The sequence below is a fragment of the Sturnus vulgaris genome, chromosome 5 (assembly GCF_052056855.1).
Source record: "Sturnus vulgaris isolate bStuVul1 chromosome 5, bStuVul1.hap1, whole genome shotgun sequence".
Classification (NCBI taxonomy): Eukaryota; Metazoa; Chordata; class Aves; order Passeriformes; family Sturnidae; genus Sturnus; species Sturnus vulgaris.
Genome location: NC_142247.1, coordinates 29,233,313 through 29,256,655, shown reverse-complemented (window position 1 = coordinate 29,256,655; position 23,343 = coordinate 29,233,313). Strand labels below are relative to the sequence as shown.

General features: G+C 39.6%; 1 protein-coding gene across 1 annotated transcript; it reads right to left on the bottom strand.

Annotated features, from left to right (window-relative positions):
* Positions 1 to 555: 555 nt before the first annotated feature.
* Positions 556 to 16,892, bottom strand: SLC25A17 (solute carrier family 25 member 17). The gene is made up of 9 exons (XM_014882673.2): positions 16,722 to 16,892; positions 12,942 to 13,002; positions 11,878 to 11,944; positions 9,339 to 9,490; positions 8,190 to 8,306; positions 7,363 to 7,508; positions 5,415 to 5,510; positions 1,625 to 1,707; positions 556 to 1,152 (listed from the first exon to the last, which is right to left on the bottom strand). Exons 1-9 carry the CDS (start codon positions 16,875 to 16,877, stop codon positions 1,005 to 1,007), a joined length of 1,026 nt encoding a protein of 341 aa, XP_014738159.1. The 5' UTR covers positions 16,878 to 16,892; the 3' UTR covers positions 556 to 1,004.
* Positions 16,893 to 23,343: the final 6,451 nt, after the last annotated feature.

The following is a 23,343-nucleotide window of genomic DNA, read 5'->3' as shown; positions in this document are numbered from 1 at the left end:
TCTTCAGAACAATCCTACTGCCAACTTAAAAATGGGCAGAGCACAATTTAATTTGCATTTTAGGGTCTAGGAATACTGACCAAAACTATGCAAAAAGAACATACACAGATTAACTAGGACAACAGTTATGATTTTTAGGCTTTATGGTCTGGGAATATCAGGGGAAAAATAAGCAAAGCACATTCTTGAGCAGGCACAGCACTCTTGAAGCATAGGACAGTGCCCCTGTCTGCATAAGAACATGATGTGAATTCACATATTCTCAAGAGGAACAGAGTCACCAGAGCTCACATATTTCTGTAGCAAGCCCATATTTTTGAGGCAACTTGAGGGACTCAGCTTGAAAAAGCAAGATGTTATCTTCCTCCTATCTAGCCAGTATCTGCATTCAAAATTTTCAAGATTCAAAATAGCTGGATTCAAGAAGACAGATTGCACACTCACTTATAATATCCATTCCAGCAGTTCAGAGAGCTCACCACCAGGTATTTGGGGCAACATCAGATCCTCTGCCACAAGCATACTTGAAGGTAAAGGAAAACCATGCCAAAAATGTTATTCTTTATGAATTATTTTAATGAATCAAATATAAAGTGACAAAAACAGGTCAAGGAAAATAACACAAAACCAGCCCCACCAGCTGCTGACAGAAGGTAAAGATACAAGAATAGTTGAGGATGATTTGAGGGCAAAGAAGAAAGCATAGTGAGAGATAATAATCCTGCCAAGAATATCAACCAAATCACATAATAGTTTAAAATCCATGTCAAGTGCTTAAATAAGGTCTTTGTTTTTTTTCTTAACACAGTGAGTATATAGAACAATAGGGAATGGGCTATCCCTGAATTCATGGCAACAGGTCCTATAGAGCATATTCCAGACTTCTCCAAATACTGGAGACAAAGGTGGCTAAAAAGAGAAAGTGAGGACCCTTTGTTACCCAGCCAGCTCTCCAAAATGGAATGTGTTTTCTAGCCCCCAGAATCTTTGGCATAGGTTCCTGTTCAATGTCTGCGCAAGTGCTTTAATCCCATGACTGTGAAGGTTGCAGCAGTCAGTTTCTCATACACCAGGAACATGAGAGCAGCAGTAAGGACTGTCTGCAGGAGCTTTGCTTCAAGGCCTTTGTAGAGTCCCATTAATCCAAAACGCCTAAGGAGGAGGAAAAAAACCAAACAGGAAAAGAAGTATTAATAGCTTTCCATAAGTAAATCAGCACGTTACAAAGAAGAATCAATATCACAAGTTAATGACAACTGTAGGAATCGTAAACCCATTCTTGATCTTGAGTCAGCAATGTTTAATAATATTTTAAAGAAAAAATTCTGCACAAATTTAAGGTCTTTTGTGCAAGAAACCTGCTTATTTTCAAGTTGAGAGGTGAAATTAATTAGTATCCATATGTATCCTTATATATCCTTGATGTCACTTATTGTATAGACATTTAGGAGAATTTGGGTTCGTGGGCTTACTCTACAATATATTACAAAAACCAGGTTTACTCAAATGTCAAGTTTAAGGGAACCAAAATGAAACAAAATCCAGATCTAGCAACACTTTTAAAATATTAGTAATATTTAAGTCTTCTCTACCATGGTGGGATAAATACAATGGGAGAGCTCACCTCACTCTCTGCTGAAGAAGGTAAAGAACATTTCTAAGACTGCCCAGTGTTCGGTTCTCTGGGTTCAGCCTGTGACGTCCAAACTGAAAAAAAGAAAGAGTATTTTACTGTACATTTCCCCACTGTGCTTGGCAGAGAACACCATACATGCATGAAATCTGGAGAGCCTGCCCTAAACATCTTTGAACATTTTCCACATTACATGACCACCAGCAGAGAACAGAGGCCAAAGCTCACACTGCAAGCTTTAAAATTGTACATACTACTGTAATTTGGTTTGGTTTTAAGATGGATTCTAACAAATATTTCCTCTCTTTCAGTTGCTCTGGAGGAAGCAGTTTTCAAGATCCCAAAAGCATAATTTGCAGTCTTAGTAGGGATATGACACTCAAAGCAAGTTCTTTCTGGCTTTCTCAGCTTTCACTTCAAGAAGATTCAGACCCTCACACATCTACAAATCATTACTACACTGAGGTTGCATAGTTGAACACAAAATTCATCTGCCCAGAAATGGTCCTGGAGCACTTCTGTGTGAACTGCTGTGGAAGAATTAAAAATGGTTTGATCCACCTACCTGGCCTAAATATTTCTTTTACTCACTGCACGTGCTTATCCCCAAGCTGGTTTTCAGTAGGCATCATAGCTGTTGCTGTAGAATTAAACTAGCAATTTCAGCAACTCCTTTTCTAGCATTCATTGATACTTTTATCTGATACAGGTCGATAGTACTGTCAGCAAGATGTAACTATGAATTATTAATATACAGGAGTTGGCACACTTGTATTTCTAACACCATAGCCTAATAGCTTTTGAAGGCTGTATTAAGCTTCTGTACTAAGAAAGGTGAACTTGAACAACTGCACGTTGGATGACGTTTTTTCCCAGAACATGCTCAGGCAACTGCTATTTCTTAGGTGCAAGAAATTACCATTGACAGTAGGTAAAGTATGCCAGATGATTTAGGCAGCTCAGAAATTTTAAGAGAATGGTATGATGATACAGGTTCCTTTACTGTGTGTCTTAACTTGGGTGGAAACAGCAGCAACAGAATACTAGTGGAAATCTCCTGTTATTAGGAAAATCTGCACTCAAAATCCACAATCTTCTCATGAGCAACCACTCATTTGATACTGACAAATCAATAGTAAGAATTCTTGTCAAATACTCAGACAAGCCCCCCAAAAAACTGCTCTCTAGGTTCCAAGTTACAGTGTCAGTCACAGCCCAGATTACTCACAGGCTTCCACACTACACCATTAGGTGCCTCATTCTCCTCTTTTTCTCCACCACTGGACAATTTTTGTACTCCAAACAAAGGTTCATCAAGAGAGAAGAAAACCATTAATTTTTCACTAGGATGTTAACACTTCAGTTTTTACTGCAGAAGATTTCCCAAAGGGATTAGTATTCTCTATGATAGAGAAAAAAGACTTCAGTTTTAAAGACAACTTTTTCATCTGGGAACACTGAGAACATTAATGGTATTGCTGTACCTCCAGAGGCATACTTAATTTATCTGCTCTTTACTGATACATAGGCTAAAGAACAGTTTCACTGCATAATGAGTAACACTAGTGTCACATAGTTTTAATGTCTGGGAGAAGGACATACCAAATGGCAAAGCTGGAAGCTGCTATCACTGTCAATTACACAGGATAACTGTTCATTACTGTCATATGTGACAGTAAGAAGAGAACTGTGCCAAAGAGTTGAAAGCAAAGCTGTAGACTTTATTACAAAGAACCCTAGTAATTTCAACAAAGAGTAAGTTTCTAGAGGTTTAAAGTTAAAAAGAAAAGTCCTGTACCATTATGACATATAAGTTTATATGAATTATATTGAGCTTATATTAGTTTGTGTGCAAATCTGCTAAAATTGTTTTTAAAAACATCTGCAACTATGTATTTTTTCATGTAGAATATTAGTTCTGAAAATACTAAGTCTTTACTCAATCTTTTTTTAACATCACTTAGCGTGAGTGACAAAAACTTCAACAACTAGAACAATGCCAACTTCAGATTAGAAAACACATCACAAAGTAGAGTGAGTCTGAACTGGACAGCACAGATGTCACAGACACACATTTCTGCTGTCCTTGACAGATGTATTCAGGGCTCCTGGCTATTCTTTCATAGAGCAAAACGACAGAAATCACCCCTAGTGACTGCAGAACTAGAGACAGGATCCTTGTGTTCCCCATCATCAAAAGGGAGAGGATAGACTGGCACTGGATTTTATTTTTTTCTTTTTACACTGTCATTGAGAGTCAAAACAATTTTATTCAAAAAGCTAAAAGGAGACAAAAAACATGAAGCCTCAAGACTGTAACCACTTCTCTAGGAACCATGGAAAGGAACGAGGGCTGAAGCTATTCTGTGGCTGCAGCCCCACGAAACCTGAACTTCTGTGCAATGCTCAGGCTAAAACAGAGCACTCCAACTTTCCTTCCAGTTCTCTTTCACACCAGGAGAAAACAGGAGCATCACAAATTAAAAACAGACTGATGTTGCAACTTATCCAAACAGAGCTATTCTTGCTTAAGTGTTTTTCTGTATCTGCCACTCCAATAACAGAAGTCTGAGTTATTGATTTAGCTACTACTGAGATGTGTCCAGGCTGCTAAAACAGAATAAGGCATTGAAAGAAAGCACTAGTTCAGCTGATTAAAAATTATGAAAACTTCAGGAAAGATGACTGCTGACACAGTAAGTATATTCAAGTCTTCTTGCTTTGAAATATAGAATCCTAACTATCTTTTTACAGGTTACAAAAAATCAAGATACATTAATTCCACTCTTATTAGAGAGTTACACATTACAAAACTTGCTTGAAAATTACTTTTACCAGATGAACAATTAACAAGAAAATTCCCTTATTAGAGAAGTCTATAAAGTGATACTCCTAGCATGGAAGGTTTGTTTTCAATAATTCAACTCATTTTCCAAATTTGTCCAAGTTTTAGAACATACACAATGGTTTTACTGTACAGGCAAGTTAAGCCTCCTCCTTGGGAAAATATATTTCATGTGGAAACACCTATTAATATTTAATTGTTACAGAGTTTAAAGTACAGAAATTAAAGTACAGTATGCTTACACATGGCCAGGTCTCCTCCTTCCTACCTACCCCCCAGTTTTGTCTTGTGTCAATATTACAATAATATTGGTACACTCTGAAGGCAGCAGCATTATCCAGCACATATACAAATTGCAAGTAAGAATAAATGCAAGTGTTTCCATTACCACTACAATTAGCCTACATGGCGAGGCAAGTGGTTAAAGGTATTATTTATGAGGGAGCTCGGCTTCCCCTGATGAATCACAATCTGGACACTGACAAGGTCAGACCACCATCTGAACAACAAAACCTATGAATAGAACTTTTATTTTTTAATTTTTTTTTAATTATCATATGTCATCTGGGAACAGACTGGTTTTAGAAGAGTTAATTTTAACTTCCCACTTGACACATTCTCCATTTATATTCCAAGTAGTAAATGTATATTTTTGTAGTGCCTAAAAGCAGTACAATGCATCAGCTTCTGTGAGACATTGTACCAATACAATACACTGGCAATCCCACCAGCTACTTGAAACAAATGTGCACCAGTATACCAAGCTCAACCAAAGCCAAAGAGGAGAGCCATTCTGATCAGGGACCTGCACTGGGAAAAATGCCTCCCAAAACAATAGGTCCATTAACACAAATAAAAACAAGTCATGTGAACAAGGCTTGCATGATACAGACCAAGTCAGAGGCAGGGTTAGCATGAAATGAAATTATTACTTACCCGCAGAATTGACTGTACTGTCTGCAGAGGGTAAGTGAGCGTGGTGGCAACTGCTTTGGCTATTGCACCAATGACAAAAGCATCCAAAGATGTGAGCTGTTCAATAGATAAAGAACAAATTTACTTCCACATAGTACCAAAACAGCCAATTACCCATTTATATTTGGGGATTCTGTACTGGTACCTGCTACCAGATTATCTAAGGATCTTTGGAATAAAGATTTTATTAAATCTCAGGGTCTTCTCATTTTAAAGAGTTGGTTATGGTTCAACTAACTTACTTTCCCACATCTTAATTTCATTTGTAATTTCCACCTGTTTTTTGCATTTCTCAACATCACTAGACTACTAAAACAGGGTTGATATAAGGCCACACAATTAGATCACTTCAAAGCATCAAGAGTAGAGAAAAGATAAGGAAGTATAATTTAAACATACCATCAATCAATAAGCACTTCAGTTTTTGCAACAGTGAAACCAAAAAGGCATACAGGGCTTGTGAAAAGGTAACAGTAAAAGATTCCTTGAACATCACTCTATATTCCTGAGACAATCACTACACTCCCAGGCAGAATTTTAGTCTCAATGCCATAGGCTAAAAATCTCATCCTCTATTGGTTAAGAACCCCTGCTGAAGCCCATCCTCAGCACCAAAGCTCATACTGCTCCAGGATGCATCAAATACATTGTTACAGCCCATGCCATTACACTGATCTCAGTCTAACAATGTCAATTAATCACTGAACATAAGTAGGTACCCATATCAAAACATGCTCAAAATATATTCTAAAATAAATTGATTGCAATCAAAAATATGCTCACACATGCACATCTTTAAAAAGGTCAACCTGATATATTTAGGACAACTAGGAAGAGACCAAATAGGAAGAAAAATGTTTTCCAAATTAAAAAATTACCATTCCTAGCTGAAAAAAAAAAAATTTCCCCTCTTTACTGATCATGGACAAACAAACGTCCTAATTTGAGGTGGAACTAAGTAATTTAAAAGAAACACAAGAAATAAACACATAAGTAAATATGTTACTAGCCAACAAGAAAATAACAATGCAGATGGAAGCCTAGCTCATCAGTCAAAAAATGTGCATAATGTAACCGAGTAGATCCATCAGGCACAAATGGGGTGCTACAGCTGCAGTATTAACTAAAGACAGTAAAAGACCTAAGCATCACTGATGATGCAAAATCTCATGTAAAAATAATCTCACTATGTCTTGGTGAAAAACAAGATGGCTTGGTAACATACTGATATGATAGCATTCTAAAATCACAAATTAACAGCAAAGCACTGCATCTTAAAGATATGTTATGACATTATCTGAAAATGTAATACAAATGCTTTTCAGTTTGCTGGAACATAAAAGGAACATGAGTTCAGCTGAGATTCTATGTCTGATATAGACAAGAAAAAAGAATTAGGAAAAAGAAGAGCACGATAAATAAAGGACAGAAAAGTGACTATACTTCTATTTAGAAAATCAGGAAGATATGGTTGCAACATTATGTTTAAGTCTAGTGTCCATACCTGGAAAAATTATATTGAATAATTGAAGTCTTCAAGAAAAAAAGGCTATTATTTACTGCAAAAAGTGTTAAAAGTAGACTTCAATACAGTCAGTATGTAAATACCTATAAAAGATATATTAGAATTTAAATCAAAACCTGAGAACATATGCAAACAAATATGGACAAGAGGTTCAGTTTTATTTTTACAGGTAGAAGAATTTATTACAGGAATCTCTTCCCTCGGGACATGAAAGATTCCCATCTCATTTTACAATCCTGAATCCTTTTTAGACACACTAATTCAAAAAACCGCTCAAAAATACAAGAACCAAAACCAAATCTACATTCTGAAGTTGTTCAAGTGATGCGTATCAAAAAACCTGTCTTGTAACATGTTCATCATCTGGCCTTAAAACATACTCACTTGCAGCTGCTTTTTCAAAAGTTTTCGTTTAAAGCCTTCATAAAACATAAACTGTATGGCAGGATTGAAGACCAGCAGCAAGGAGGGGAAAGTACCATTCCACAAAGCTAAGACTCCTTCATCTCGTACTATCTGATGAAAGGCATCTGAGACAAATGGTGAGGTAAAAAAATCATTAATATTTTGAGTACAAAACTCTGAATAGAAAAGATATGAGAAGTTACTCCTAAAGCCTAATACTCAAAAGTATATAAAAATCCACTGAAGTATTTTATGCAAGCATTTTTATCTTCCACTTTAATCCAGAAGTTAACAGAAAGATAGTGACAAAGGAGGTTCTTGTTTGCATTACCATTAACATAAGCAAAATTTATCATCTGCACGGGCAGCTCCCCCCCTTTTTTTTAACAAGTGTGGCATCCATATTAAGGTCTTCCAAACCTTCTTCAAAATAACAGTCATGTTTATTTGGTTGGTTGATTGTATTTAAAAGGAGGACAGCCTGAACATGTGAGTGATTAAGAGATTAAGTTTAATTTTCAAATTGCCTGTCCAAATTCAGACTCCCAGCTACCACTTCATGGGGCTCACTACTGCTCCATTATCTTGCAAAAGATATTTTAGTTACAGGAGTGCACACTGGAAACTCCTAATGACCATCGCAGAGAGCCAAGTCCAGCTTCCTGTAATAGTCAATGACTGCAAAGTAACAGAGTAGCCTAGAGATTACAGGGTGAAATCAGTTACATGAACAAAAGCCTTCAAAGTCCTTGATACATTTCATTTCATGAACTTCTCTTTGGTTGAAAACAACAACAGGCACTTACCTATTATGCCTCTGTAATTGGTTGGTACAATGTCTTCATTTCTGAATTTTGCTCCCTGCAGCTTCAGGCGTGTGTTCACTACCCAGAGAGGGGTGGTCAAGAGTACATTCACTACTCCTAATGCAAAACACAGCACAAAGAAAATCAGCATGAAACAGAAGATTTCAAATGTTTTCTTATCCCCTTTTCCCCCTTGATTCACATGCTACTGAAATTTCTGGTAGGAAGAAGGAAAAAAAACAACATAGCATATGGGAAAAGTAAATGATAAATTGTACCCTAATTCCTGTAGCCTTTGTTCCAAAATATATTTACATGGATTTTTATCACAGACATATAGCCAACTTAAGAATTTCCCTCCTTACTTCCACCAGCTATCCAGCCAGTCATTACACTTAAGTATAAGAAACTACCAACTCATCCCCCATCCCTAAAAACAAACCAAACCCAGAGGTCTTTACAATTTTTTGGTTTGGTTTTTTTGTTGGTTTTTTTTTTAAAGCTTGATTCTATGCATTCGCATGAGCAATAGTCCCTGAAGAATATCACTAGCAAATACAAAGCCCACAATGCTAACTTTTCACACTGGATGTGCTAGAAAAGTCACTAATGTTACCATCCCTTCAAAGAAGGCACTGCAGCATCCACATAGGAGGACAGATTAAAAAAGAACACATGGCCCCATTGGACTTGCATATATCTAGGAATTTCCTGTCACTTTCAGGTACCAACCCAAAACCAAGTCTGAAAACTGACACCCAAATGTTTACATTAAAATTTCTTACAGTACTTGAAATTATTTCAAAATTGGCATGTATCTTTCCTCTGGAAAAAACCCAGCTATCACCTCTCCCTTCCACTTGTCTTCAGCATCCAAGTGATGATGCTCAGGTATCCTGTAGGCACCACACCAGAGACAAATATCACACACAAGAGCACTGTGCTTTGTGCCAGAATTCACAACAGGAATGGTTTATGCATCTCCTTAGGAGGCAGGGATGACAGAGATGCAATCAGAAAAAAGCAGGTCTGCATATAGTGGGAGGTGTGAGCACTCAGTGTGGCCTCCAGAGGACTTCAAAAAGAAAATCATTAGATAGAATACACCAAAAATACAATATTGACAAAATGGAGATTTTTAAGCATTACCTGCAACAACCCCAAGAACCAAGTCTTTTCCAGTGGTTGAATGCTGGCCTTTGACCCAGAGGGCTTTAAGACTATTAAATGTATAAAAATAAACAAAATTGGAGCAGCAAAGGCTGGAGATAACGGGGAACCATCCTCGATATGGTGCCAACCTAATGGAGAGCAAAAAGTCACAGTAAGAATCAGCAAAGTATTTATGTGATCTGGCTGATTTTATGTGTTGAGGATCCCAGAGAGGGACATGTGGAAGATCCCAAGATACAATGGTGTATTACTACAGGAAGTGCTAACTAGGTATGTGTTTATCAGCAATGGTAACAAACCATACTTAACTCCTGAGTAAGGAAAAAAAGCGTCTGGATTCTCACAAAAATTAAAAATTGAAGACTAGTTACTGAAATTCATATGTTCCACCTAGGAGAATTTTGTAACAGGTGGAACCTGGGGACATAAGATACACGGGTGGGAAGAATTTCTAACAAATACCTTACTGTACAATCAGCTGGGTAAGTAAGAAAAAGACATTACCTAGTTAAATCTAACCAGATTAATCCCAGATGAAAAACTGAATATCACCTAAACCTGTCTTGATTTAGGAATGATTTCGTAACAACTGGCTAACAAAGCTCCCTTCTCTGACAGGCCTGATGATCCTGCAAAACAGGTACACTTCAACAGCTGTTCTACATTCCCAACATGTTCTACAACACATCCAAAAAAAGATAATGATACACACCTTCACTGGAGTTGCACAGAACAGGAAGAGAGCTGATATCATGTTAAAAGCATAAAGAAAAGTCACTCCAATAGCAGTAATTATGGAGGCTTTTTAGAATTCACTAAAATATTGTGTGTACATAGAATTTAAGGATCTGCAATAAGACTGTAAAAGATGCAAGGTTCATAAACACCACATTTGACTTCTTAAAATGTAAATGCCACTTTTCCATCTCAAATCCATTGAGTGCTTCTTGCCATGTAGCTGGGAATACACCTTATTGTTACAATTGCTTCTGAAATTACAGGCTTAGTTAATCATACAGTTACAAATTAACTGACTTTGCAGTTATTCATAAGCCAAATTAAAAGAATTCTCATATTACCTATCTCTTCTGTGCTGGAAAAGAAAGAAGAGAAACATCCCCTAGGGATCATGTCCTCTTAGTTTGGGCTTGATTGATTTATTAAGAACAACTTCTGATGATTTCCAAATTAAACATCTTGAAGTACAAAACGTGAAACTAAAACAAAACCCAAAACTTTAATGACTTGTCAGTAGTAGCATCCATGATCCACTGCAATCTTGAGAAAAACTTGGTGTACACTAATGAATACCTTTCAGATCACCTAGAAAAGGATGGAAGTGCAAGGAAGAAAGCTGTTCGATTAAACTGCAGGAAGTCCTTTACCTCAACCTATCTGCTGTATCTAGATGAGAAAAGCAGTCTCACCGAAGTGTGATAATGAGACAAGACTCCACAAGCTAATGTGAACAAAATGTTTATGATCTCACATCACATTCCAGATTTGTGGTTGTTTGGACTTTTTTTGTTACTTCAGACAAATCTCTAAATCAATACCATTGCTTTGCCAGGCCTTCCCAATACCTTTGGAAGAGGTAATGTTCCTCTCTTGCCAGACCTACTGATTTTTCTCTTTCACAGGAAAAGTAGGATGACCACTTTTGCAGTCTTTCCACCTCAGTTAACTTCTTTATTTTTCTTTCTTACTTTTTTATTTTTTAAAATTGAAGTTTATTGTCACCCTCACGGGAGAAGTAATGTGTGAATGTGAACAAGAGCGATCAGCTGGCAGAATACTCCTCATGTGTACAACTGCCCAAGTTCAAAGGTGACACAGCATTATGAGCCAAGTTAAACTTTTGTCAGCTTTAATGTCCTGGAAGCTCTAGTCTATTTAGGAGTTCCAGGGATTCAGTTCGGAAAATACTTCTAACAAGGACAAGCATAAAACTTTTTGCCAGCCAGCTCAGCTCAGCCTATGACAAATACTAAAGCACAGCACAGTTGAAAGTTAACTGCTTTTAGATAGATGTGGAATCCCACCAGCATAGTGTCACATGTTGTTTACTTCTACATGTTTAGGAGAAAAAAAAAAACCCTTTCAGCTGGGAAACACGTCTCAATTATCCTCGTGAAAGTGGCTCAGTTGTCCAGGAGTTTCATCTTGGTTATTGAGAAATTGACACACCCAAGAATCCAGGCAGAGAAAGCTGGTTGATCAGGTATATGAAGGTCCATTTGCATTTCTCAGGAGGCACAGCTACCTCACTAATGAAGGCACAGTTACATCACTGAACAGCTCAATTGCATAAGGTGCTCAAGAAAGTTAATCCTAGTTAGCTAAAGATGAACACATAAGATTATGCAAGTCATATCACACTTGTGTGGAGACTTTCAATTCGGAATAAGAATCTGTCCCGACAGATACAGGCTAAATGTTCCACTTCAAAAGAATATTCAAATTAGTTTTAGAGCTTGTCCACAAGACAACAAACAGAAGATTAGTATCTACTCACAGGCCTTCTTCCTTGATTATTTCCAAAAGGACTGCTGGTGTTGTCTTTGACTTCCGCTTCTCATCAACTGGAAAGCAAAAGAATCAAACTTTTAAATGATTCCAACTTTTCATACTCTTTTTCAAGTCCTTGTCCTTGCAATTCTGAATATACCCTAAAAGCACACGTTTCTTCTTCTCTCATAAAGGACAGAAATACCCTATTTCTCCTTATTTTCATTTACTAGGTAAGACTACTTCCTTTTTTTATTCTTCCCCAGACTGGCAGGTTCTGTTGTGCTCCAGAGTATCTATAATTACCAACATAATTCCTAATAGTTGTGACATGAACTGAAATTAGGTTCCCCTTAGGTAGAGGGCTAGAATTGGGCCTGTCTGACTGCTCTCAAAATTATTCCTTGGACAGCAGACTAGCATCAGTAGTGGACCAATCTCCTACAGTTCATCTGCCAACAGCTAAACCTTAGCAAGGCAGTCTTTTCCTGCACTGAAACCTGTTCATTTCTCAATCACATACTTCTATCGACCTGGATGATGATCTCCCTCCAGTTTTTAAAAGAGTCATAGCTCTAAAATGCTTGGTGATCCTGTGCCTTTTGACTAGAAGATAGAACTTTAGAGCAATACAGTTTATACTCAGATGCACTTTCATAAATATTGGATATTCTTAATCTCAGTTCTAACCCTGACTTTTCCCTTTAAACCAACCTCTGGAATAATTCTACACTTGTTTTTCATGATATTGACCCTGCATTTTGAAGTGTTCTCAGCAGCCAAAAACAACACCACACAAATACAATCTGTGCAATCTCACATCTTTGTTTTTGTCTTTGGTCTTAGATAATAATTTAAAAGCCACAGAGCACACAGCCTTTTCACCTAATTAGAAGGTTGCCCAACTTTCAAAAGGAAGAATTACCTTCAGATGGAAAAACGGTGTTACTGTGACACAAGTAACACTGCTGGTCACGTAGAACACCCCCCCCCCACAACCACCCCTACAAGTGCCCAGGCCAAGATGAACAGAAATGCCATTGTACAAAGAAACTAGATTTTGACACTTACCCTGAAGTCTAAGCCTAGCTGTATCCAAAGGAAAAAATACAGTCATTGCAGTCATACTGCCCTGAAAAACAAAATAAACTGGCTGTATAGTGTATCAGTTGCTTATACTGTGCCTGCTAGACTCTTTGTAACCCTTCACTTCTCACCCACAAACCAGTCTGCTGAGCAAGTTTTAAAAGGGGATAAACTCCATACATAACAATGCATTTTCGTCACATACTTACAAATGAGGGTTCTTTTTATCTCTTGCATTAGACCAAGCTAAAATTAAAACCATTAAAAGCTTTTTGCCATAAGAGTAAGTTTTTGAAGCCTGAAAGCTGATCTAGTGGGCATCAGAAAACAAACACTGCACTTTCTCTACCTCCTACTAGCCTCAAAAAGGCCCTGGCTCGGTGTAAACCTGCTTTCCATGCATCAGGTGGCTGCTAAAGCTGTGGCACCTCTTCTATTAGCAGCCGTGCAAACTGTTTAAATGGCGGGAAGGTCTGGGATACAGCAAGTTACTCAATGCTGTGTTTAAAGTACAGTGCACAGTGTGACTTGAGCTTTTGTACAGTTGTCTTATGCCATACGTTTAAGTGAGATTTGCCTTCGGAAATACTCCAGCTCCTCTCAGCAGGCTGCTTGGACCTATCTCTACAATCAGTAGCAGAGGATTAATTTTCTGGTGGTGTTCCCACACTAAAATTCTGAGTTGACTTCTTAACCAGACTTAAGTTTCTCCAGTTTTCATAACACTAGGTAGCAGATTTAAGACTTGGACACAATTACCTGGTTATTTTAACACATTTAGTTTGGACTCTTGCCAAAACAGTTCATTCTGCTCTTCCATGTACTTGTCCTGTGTTGTATCGTTCTCAGTACCTACCATGTACCCAGGTAGACAGCAAGTGGATTAATGAACATCTGACTGAAAATTTCTAAACAATATATCTCAGTTAGAGAGTTAGTGCAGCACAAAAAAGTGCCAGAAAGAGCCATAATACTCCTCCTAATGAGGAGTAATAATGCATTACTGCAATTTTGAAGACAGCCTCAAAACACAGTTATACCTACACATAGAACAAGACTGCACAATCACTGCAACTTCCAGCCTTCCCCTGCTCAATTTATCCTGCTTCCATCCTCCCAAAGTGAGATTTATCCTGGATCCTAGTCTCAATGCAATGCACCACACAGCAGCAACACGCACATGCACTCAAAATTAGAAAATTACAATGAGGAAATAGTCAGGTAGGGTGACACAGGACACAATGATGTGTGGCCACAAGACACAGAATAGTCCATTTCAGTTGGAAAGGACCTGCAGTGATCACCTAGTCCTGCTGACCCCACCCCACTTCAGGGCTGACCAAAATCTAAAGCACTTAAAGTGCATTTCCCAAATGCCTCAAACTCTGACAGGCATGGGGCACTGACCACCTCTCTCAGAAGCCTGTTCCAGTGCTTGACTGTCAAACTGGCTTAAAACTTACATGGAACTATAGTTCAAGACAATGTCATGAGATAACTGAACTGACCTAACAGATTATTGCACATAAAAAACAATTTGAATCCTCTCCCCTTCTTTTGTTAAATTGAGGGAAATAGAAAAGCCAAGTTACTTTTCTCCTGGGTTAATAAATGGAACAACTCAACTACATGATGAGGAGGCTCCCAGAAGCATCATATGGAAAAGACAGGATTTCATGGCTAGAGGAAAGGAGAAAAGGGATGAGCAGGACCAGTACTTTCCCCAACAACAAAAGCCCTCAAGATAGACTCAGATTCCTTGCTAAATTGCATTGAGACCAGCAGGCAAAATTATATTACTGAGTGTAGAACAGATGCTGCCATGTATTACCCTGCACTGCTGGAAGGGTGAGGTTTCACTGTCAGCCTTCCCCCCACCTCCTGTCAGCACTGGATCCCGGTAGTTTGCCAAGTCACATTACCACTGAATAATCACAGGGACAGGTACAGACTGGTTCATGCAATTCCAGGCTCTTGGTCAACTGTATTTGCACCCCTGCCTCCTCCAATCTGTCAGGATAACTTTCTGGGCACCTACACAATGATGCAGACAGAGAAACTAATCTGGCTGAAAAACAACTTTTTCCACTGGGCTTCACTTCTTCAGTCCCATCAGTTCACTGACCAGTCACAGCACTTGATAAACAACTGTGCAGTAGCCAAGAGGTGGCCAGAGCAAATGGCCTGAGGTGACTGCTGTCAAGAAGATGTGTGCATTACCACAGCCTGAAGCTTGGCTTTATAAAAAATAGCAATAACAAAAAATGTGAAACATATAAAAAAATTTAACTGCTATTTTTCAGCCACCACTCAGCCAATGAAACAGCCTGACTGCTCTATAATACTCCTGTAAAATTCTCATCCCTATAGCTTTTGCAACAGGAATATCACGTTTTAGCTACATGCAGAGTTAAAGAATACTTATGCAACTCAATTCAATTTCACAGGAAATCAAGCACTGTTTTTTGGGGTTTTTTCTGTTATTTTTCACAAAACTATTCCTTCATCTCAAATTTGACTACAAGGTATATGAACTTTCAGTATACTAGAATGCAAACAAAAGTTATCTTCTTGTGGTCTGACGAGCTTCTAATGCATCAGCTCAACACAGTTCTGAGTTTATGGCTGGATTTGTAAGCTTGGTTCACACCACAAACACTGTCCGGGGGCACAACCTGACAACAACAATCTGTATGTGAAGGGAGAAGCTAACAGCAAGGTCTAGAAAGTGTCACTGACTTCTGTAGAAGCCAGCAAAAGGAAAGCGGGTAGTATTTTAACGATGAGATCATTTGAGAGAGCTCCACTTTTTGAAAGTGGAAACAAAATCCCCACTGCCTTTGATGTTTCAATAAGCAGACTTAAAACAATTTAAAGAGCAGGCAAAAATCTTACGTTTATTTATAATAAAGCAAAAACATGCCTTAAAGTCTTGTTTTTCCTTTTAGAATCAGCCTTTAAAACACTCACTGAATTGCCAGAGTTGGAAGGGACCTCTGGAGATGTCCCAGCCCAACACCCCCCCCCTCCAAAGCAGTGTCACGCAGAGCAGGTGACATAGGAATCCATCCAGATGGATTCTGAATGTTCCCAGAGAGGGAAAATCCATGACTTCCCTTGGCAGCCTGTTCCAGTGCTTATCGTTCAATAACATGTAGCAACTTTCATTCTACAGGAGACATGAGAAGTTCTTTCTATCCATCAGTATGCCCAGTCGAACATGCATGCTGCATGCACTAAAATTCTTAATCTGTTGGCAGTACAAGGCTGATTTACTGTTTAGAGCTACCACTCTGAAAATAAAATTTCAAGGGCTGGGCAGACTAGGAAATCTACCTAAATTAAATACGACTTTTTCATTTACAAGTGCCACATGAAAAACTAAATTCAGTAACCGACACAAACCTCCTCCGGCTGCAGTGCGCTCCCTTTACATTTTGATTAGCACTGATGCACCGCCTCACCGTTCCCAACTCCCGAGCACTTAGGAGGCCGAGGCAGGAGGACGATGCTCGGTACAGCTCCCGGATTATTCAGCTGAGGTGCCGCCCCTCTGCCAGCACCGCTGAAGGGCTGCCCAGCTCCAGAGGCGCCAACCTGGCTTCCTGAGGGGCAGCTCCCTGCAGCTCTGGCTGGCTCAGAGGCGGCTCCGGCTGCTCGGGCCCGGTGCCGGCCTCCAGCTTCGCCCAGCCCCGCGCCGGTTCCCCGGCCCGCCCCGGCCGAACAAAGGCTGCCGCCCGCCGCGCCCCCCGCCCGCTCGCTCACCACGGCGCCGGACACGGCGTGCACCAGGCTCTCGTAGGAGGCCACGGACGACATCGCGGCGGCTCTCGGCAGCGGCGGCGGCTGCTCCGCCCGGCCCGGCGGCCCCGCGGCCCCGGCCAGCTCTGGGCTGCCGCGCGCCGCCCCCGCGCCCGCCATGGCTCCCGCCCTGTCACGTGGCCCGGCGGCCCCGCCCCCCGCGGGCCCGGGCCCGGGGAGCGGCGGAGGAGGCGCCTGGGAGGCTCGGTGGGGCTCGTCAGAAAAATAAATACAGCGTCCGGGCACCGGGAAATGCCTTCTGGTTCCTCCCTCTGGAACCACAGTAGCGCCTTTTCTCTCCGCCAGTAGCTTCGCTTCTCTTCGAGGAGAGACTACCGAGAGGGAACCTCATCGGTGGCGATCAGCCTCTGAAGGGAGGGGGGTGAGAGGATGGAGCCAGGCTCTTCTCGGTGGTGCCAGACAACAGGGCAGGAGGCAATGGGGCAGAAACTGATGAGCAACAAGTTTCACCTAAATATGAGGAAGAATTTACTATGCAGTGACCACGCACTGGAACAGATTGCCGAGAGAGGTTGTGGAGTCTCCCCCCGTGGAGATGTTCAAGAACCCTCTGGACACAATCCTGTGCCATATTTAATAGCAGTAATGCCATTCTTTCCTTTTTTTTTTTTTTTAATCAATTTCACTTGAGAATCACAGAACAGTCTGAGTTGAAAAGGACCCAGAGGCACCATCGTGTGCTCTGGGATGACCCTGTTCAAACAGGGAGGCTAGCCAGCACTAGAAAAGGCGTTCCAGGGAAGTGGTTGAGTCCCTAGAGGTATTTACAAGACATGTAGATATTGCACTTGGGAACATGGTTTAGTCGTGGATGTGGCAGTACTAGATTTGTGGTTGGACTCAGAGGTCTTTTCCAAACTAAACAATTCTATTATTCTATTTTGTTTACTCATTTTCCCAGTCTTCCCTTGCTCCTCCTTTGCCATCGTGCTGAGAGCCTGCAGCCAAAGTACACCTCTACAAACAGAACATCTCCTGGCTTGCTACACTCTTTGGTCGCTGAGGGTGGAGTGAGAAGTCCTAGAAAGGCAGCACTAGACACAGGTAGCTGGCCAAAGCACAGGGGAGCTATGGGTCACTGCAGTTAGGGCACACAGAGACAAGGCTATCACACACACACACTTTGGGAAAATATCAGTATTCCTCTAGCCTTCTTTTAAACTTTTATGTAGGAGAGGTTCCACAAGTATGAAGCAGCTGAGAAAATTAAATTAGTTTGGACATGCTCCAATGCATAACAGCACTTGGAAGATGATCCCCATGTCTGCTCATATCCTGCTGGGGTTTTTGCCATTCTCGTGGCTTATACTGGTTTCCAGATTGCTTCAAGGTTTTATCTGTGTTATTACTCCCCTTTTGTTAGTTTCACCTATAGCTAGAAAAGAAATAAAATTAAAGATAAGAATGCATGTTCTCTTTAGCTTTGTATCATGTTACTCCTGGGCTCTTTGGTTTCTATTGTTACGCTATCATCTTTTGTTCTCTCTTTCTGAAAGAAAGAATAACTTGATAACTTTTTCTTCATAATTGCAATTCCTAGTCCATCAGCCTCAACTCCCCAGCTGCCTCTTGTTTGAGCTGTAACAGCTCCTAGTGCTTACATCTGTGGTAGGAACCACCTTACCATCCATGACTTAAACAAGGAGAGGGCAGTTGAAACATTACACTCTTCCCAAGAGTTTCTATCAAACAATTGGGTAAGCCATTCCATTTTGAGATGTTCCTTCATCAGGTGGCTATTAACAGACCCTTTGCCTCTAGTCTTCCATGAGGAAAATCCCATTATCTTCTGTGAGGGAGGGCAGTATAAAGAACACAGGCTACTCTGCCTAATGCAAGTGTTCCAGTTGAAGAAAAATATTTTTCCAGTGGAGTGCTCTAGTACATCCCTGTACTCAGACTTCAGATGCTGATACCAGCAACCTAAGAGACCACAATTCTTTCATACAATGCTGATACCACTGATAGTCCCAATTTTCTTTTTAATAATGTAAGATCCCTGTGATGAATGCACCCCTTCTGACCGAGTTACAGTATTTTGGTTCAGGCATCACCAAAAAGGAGACCTGACTGAAATCCTCAGTGTAAATCCCGAGAATCATCCTAAGATGTATTTTATCCAGGATCAAAGGAGTTGAGGCCTCTCTCATCATGAGATCATCACCAGCCTGAGCTGGTACTAGACAGAACTGAAACTGCTACAGCTGCACATGCACCAGAAGGGGCTCTGACTATGAGTCAGTCATTTTAACCTCTAAATAAATGTTTGTAGCCCCATGAGCACATTGGGCTCTCCTGTACAGCAGCAGGCTGCTCAGCATTGATCTCCCCTCAGATAGAGATGGCTCTTAAGGTTAATGCTCGAGGCTGAAAGATCCCCTTACCAAACACTGGAGATCTATAATGAGGAAAGTGACATTTTATATTAAGCCTAAAAGTATACAGTATACTTGCTGCAGCTTTTATGAATCTAGCTATAGCTTAATTATTAGGTGTACAGTAAGTAGTAGAGTGTTTGACCAGAGTGTAAATTATTGTTTAAACAATAATTTAAAACATTGTTAAATCACTGTTTAATTACTGTTCAATTATTGTTAATAACAACTCTATCATCATTCACTTTTCATTTAGGTGTCAATCAATTATCTTTAATCATAGTTTCATCATTAATAAAACCTTTTTAGTTACACCCACATTGATAGACTCTTAATAACTCACCTGTGACACACTCCTATGTGCAAAAGACTCAGACCTTAATTTAGAATTAAGGTGTATACATGTCACTGGCTATGTCCTGTCACTAAAGCAGGCAGGAGCAGTTTTACAAATCCAGGGAACAATTACGCAAAGTGACTGCACAAATAGGTCGAGGAGCTTTTGAGAAAAACGCCTCAAACAGGACACAGACTCCCATTAGTGCTGTTCGTTGTGGTTTTGGTCCCTCTTGTGTGAAGGGAAGCTTTCACCAAAGAGTCAGTTTGTACTGCAGACTGGGATTCCATCATAAATGTGCACTCAACTCTATGCTCTTTCTACTATATTTAGCAGTATTTTTAATACAACACTATGCCTTGTATATATTGCAAAACAGAGTGCTAATAGGTAACACACTGCAATATTCTAAAAGCAACTTACTTTATTGTTGGAACACATACACCTAGTGAAGTTGTCCAAGAAATATGAGGGCACCCTATAGATTAAGTTAGGCAAGATGTGCCTTGTATTCTACCAATTACCTAAAAACCTACCTGAACCTATCTACATAAGAGGTTTTCTGAAGACATGGTCTTAAGGTCGTCACATAAATGCTGCAAATCCACCAGGTTTCCAGGCAAACACATAACATGCACAGTGGGGTTTAAAAAAGGACAGACAGCCCAAGCCACCTACTTTTCTTCAAATCTGTCAATTCTACTGGAAAGCCTGGAAGAAGTGAATTAAATTAAGCAACTACAAGTACAAACATATTCTCTGCACGTGAAACTACGTCCTTGTAATTTCTTGCTTGTGTAATTCTGTAGGCTCCTGTACAAGGAGGTAATCAATTCTGAGAAGCTTTATTCCTGATGGATTTTCTTTGGCTGACCCAAACTTTGTTTCTGATTCATGACAAGGAATGAAGATACTGTTGGTAACTCCAGAGGTCAAATTTACTGCCTCTGCACTGTGTCCTACTTTTGCAAGTAAAGAACGAAGTCTGAACTTAAACTGTTTTTTCCTAATATTCTCCTTATTCTAACATTAATTTAAAAAACAATTAGAAATACATATCTCCTTTATTTTTGCTCAAAAATTCAATTCATTAGACAGTGCAAGCATGTTAAGACAGAATTTAATTACTACTTTCAAAATTACTTTCTGAATCTGTTGCAAAACTTTATCTCTCAGAGAAGGTGGATAAACTGGATCATACTCTCAGTAGATCATAGATAAAAGCAACTAGAAATTAACAAATGAGATTGCATGTGCTGACAATTTGAATTCATTAAATAAAGCAATTTGATCACACCAGCTTGTCAAGATCAGGTTTAAGGATTAAGGCCAAGGTAAAACCAGCCTCTTTCAGGAGCAAGCATTGTAACCACACAGATACTTTAAAAAACACGTGTGTGAACTTTGCCTGAACCAATTTTGACAGAGCCTCTAGACTGATGCAGAATGCTCCCTATGCACTTCATCTAGGTCCAGGGACATCATAAAAGTTGAAATTATTTTTATTTTAAATTATTTACATTTGCCATTATTACATTTAATCTCCTATCATGGTACTTGCTCAACCTAACTAGACTAAATGTACCTCAGTCACCTTTAGTTTTTCATAGACTAAGTAATTGTCAAACACAAAAAACACAAATTTTTGTTGCATTTTTCACTCAGTCACTCGATAAATGTCTAACATCTGTTCTAAGTGCTTTTTTTTTTTGTAGAGGCTAGTAATTAATTAATTCCAGTTCTGAATCTTGCTTTTTCTGGTTTGAAAAGTTTTCACACAAGAAATTAGAGAAAAAATGTGCCAGATTATAAAATGGCTTCTGAAAAACCTTTTTTTTTTTCAAGAATTTTTCCTCATTGTAGGATAACACATAAGAAAGTGAGGGCAAATCATCTTGTAGAACAGTTGTGTTAATTTTTCCTTATAAACTCTTAGCAATAAGCCATATTTTAGACCAATTTTTTAAAAATCTGAAATAAGAAAACACAGGTGGTTTTCTCTTCCAGAATAAGAACTAGACACTAGTGGCTAAATATCAGAATGAATTTTCTCTAATGAGAGGCAGTGCAGCTGGCAGCAGCTCAGACACTTGTCTTAATATAGTACTTCGATATTTTTCCATCTAATTCTGATAATTTCCTAACAACTTCTACCTTCAGCCCATTTTAAAAGCTAATTTTATTTAACACTGCACTGGTTGTTACATGATTTCAGCTATGACATTTTTCCTTCTGCAATGCAAATTCAACTCATTTCTAGAACTCTTACCCACCAGTGAGAATGTTAGAAAACTAAATGTTTCAATAATGGAATTCAATTTACCACTTTAGACCTCACCTCCTTGTTACTAACTTTACACTTGAGTAATAAGTACCTCATTTTTCTGAATGCCTTTGTTCTATAAAAATTACACGTACCATCTGAACTGCTGCAGTTGCTGGACTTTAGGAAGAAATTCTAAGATAAACTGCTAACCTAAACCCTGTAATCCTTCACATACAGTAGAAACTCACATTCCTTGTAGCCTCTGAAATAAATGTTTATACATTTTTTAAAATCCAGTGCAACAACAAAGGTGCCAAAGTAGTAACCCACTTAACAAAGAGACGTAACACATTCTGCAAATACATTTATTTATTTATTGATAAGATCTCAAGCTTGTCTGAATACAGCTTTCAAAAATGTGTTTGTACAGCAGACATATACAGTAGTAACACTTTGTTAGCAAGATTACAAACGAACATCTGGATTTGGTTAGTCATCAAGATTCAGATTTACAGGAGAGTCCTCGGTATTTACATTCTGTGGGACCTCGGGACCTCCAGTCAGCAGGGACATGGAAAGGTTTGTCTTACATGAAGCTCCTGTTAGTGAGGATCACATCAAGTATGACTTACCCAAGGTTTGATTCACAAGGTGATCAGTGACTTGTAGCCCAGCCGCTCGAATTTTTTTCTTGCTCCACAGTACAGATCCACCAGCAACCACCTGAGCTGCTTCATCTATTTGCCACATTAAAACTGTTCCTGCTTCCTCCGTATTTGCATTTTCTTATATCACTACTGACCTCCTATGATTTGTCTTGTGGTACTGAATATGGAGGTGTCTGCATTCAACTGGACACTACCATTTTTTAGCCCACTTCAGCTCTTTGGTAATCCTGAATTACTTTCTTACAATGCTGCCCTCACTCCATCATGTGTGAAGCAAGGTTGAGGCCCACTTCTGCAGAGCCCTGAATATGGTTCACAAGACATCTTTCTCCAAGCACCAGAAGAAAACACTGCTATTGTTTTCCTAGTGAAGCACCCTCCAGCTCCAGGTTGCCAATCATTGTCAGTACCAGTAACTGCCATGGTGACACTGCCCTGGAGCAAATGAAAGGAAGCAACCCTCCAGCCTCTGCCACTAGCATCCCTCAGCCTAGATGCCCTGGGGGAATTCAAAGGGACTCCAAACCCGTCCCATCAGCAGCAAGCCATGATCCATGGGAAGGTACATGCCAAAGCTAATCTGGCTCCAACTCCCCCTATCTATGTCTAGAATCTCCCATCCATATGGGTGAAGAATTCTGCTTGGACAGAGCTCCCATAATAATCTTATTTGCTCTTCCATTCCACAGAAGAGGGATATACAGGCAAGAGAGTGGCTTGTATGAGCTTTATACAAAAGCCCTGAAAGTAACACACAAGAAAAACGAGGTGGCATTTAAAGACAGATATTTTAAACTACATATGGTACTTGCAAAAAGCTGTTTCTGTAATATGGTTTTGCCTTTATGTGGCTTTTAATACTCATTGACGTATTCTTCTCTGGCCTATCACTGCTCTATCCTTGGTTTGTCCCATCTGC

Coding starts and splice junctions, on each gene's coding strand:
- SLC25A17 (XM_014882673.2), bottom strand. CDS start 16,877: ATGGCGGGCGCGGGGGCGGCGCGCGGCAGCCCAGAGCTGGCCGGGGCC. Junction 9,491..11,877: donor ATAATCAAGGAAGAAGGCCT/GTGAGTAGATAC, acceptor GCTCTCCATTAG/GTTGGCACCATATCGAGGAT. Junction 5,511..7,362: donor TTTTGAAAAAGCAGCTGCAA/GTGAGTATGTTT, acceptor TCTATTGAACAG/CTCACATCTTTGGATGCTTT.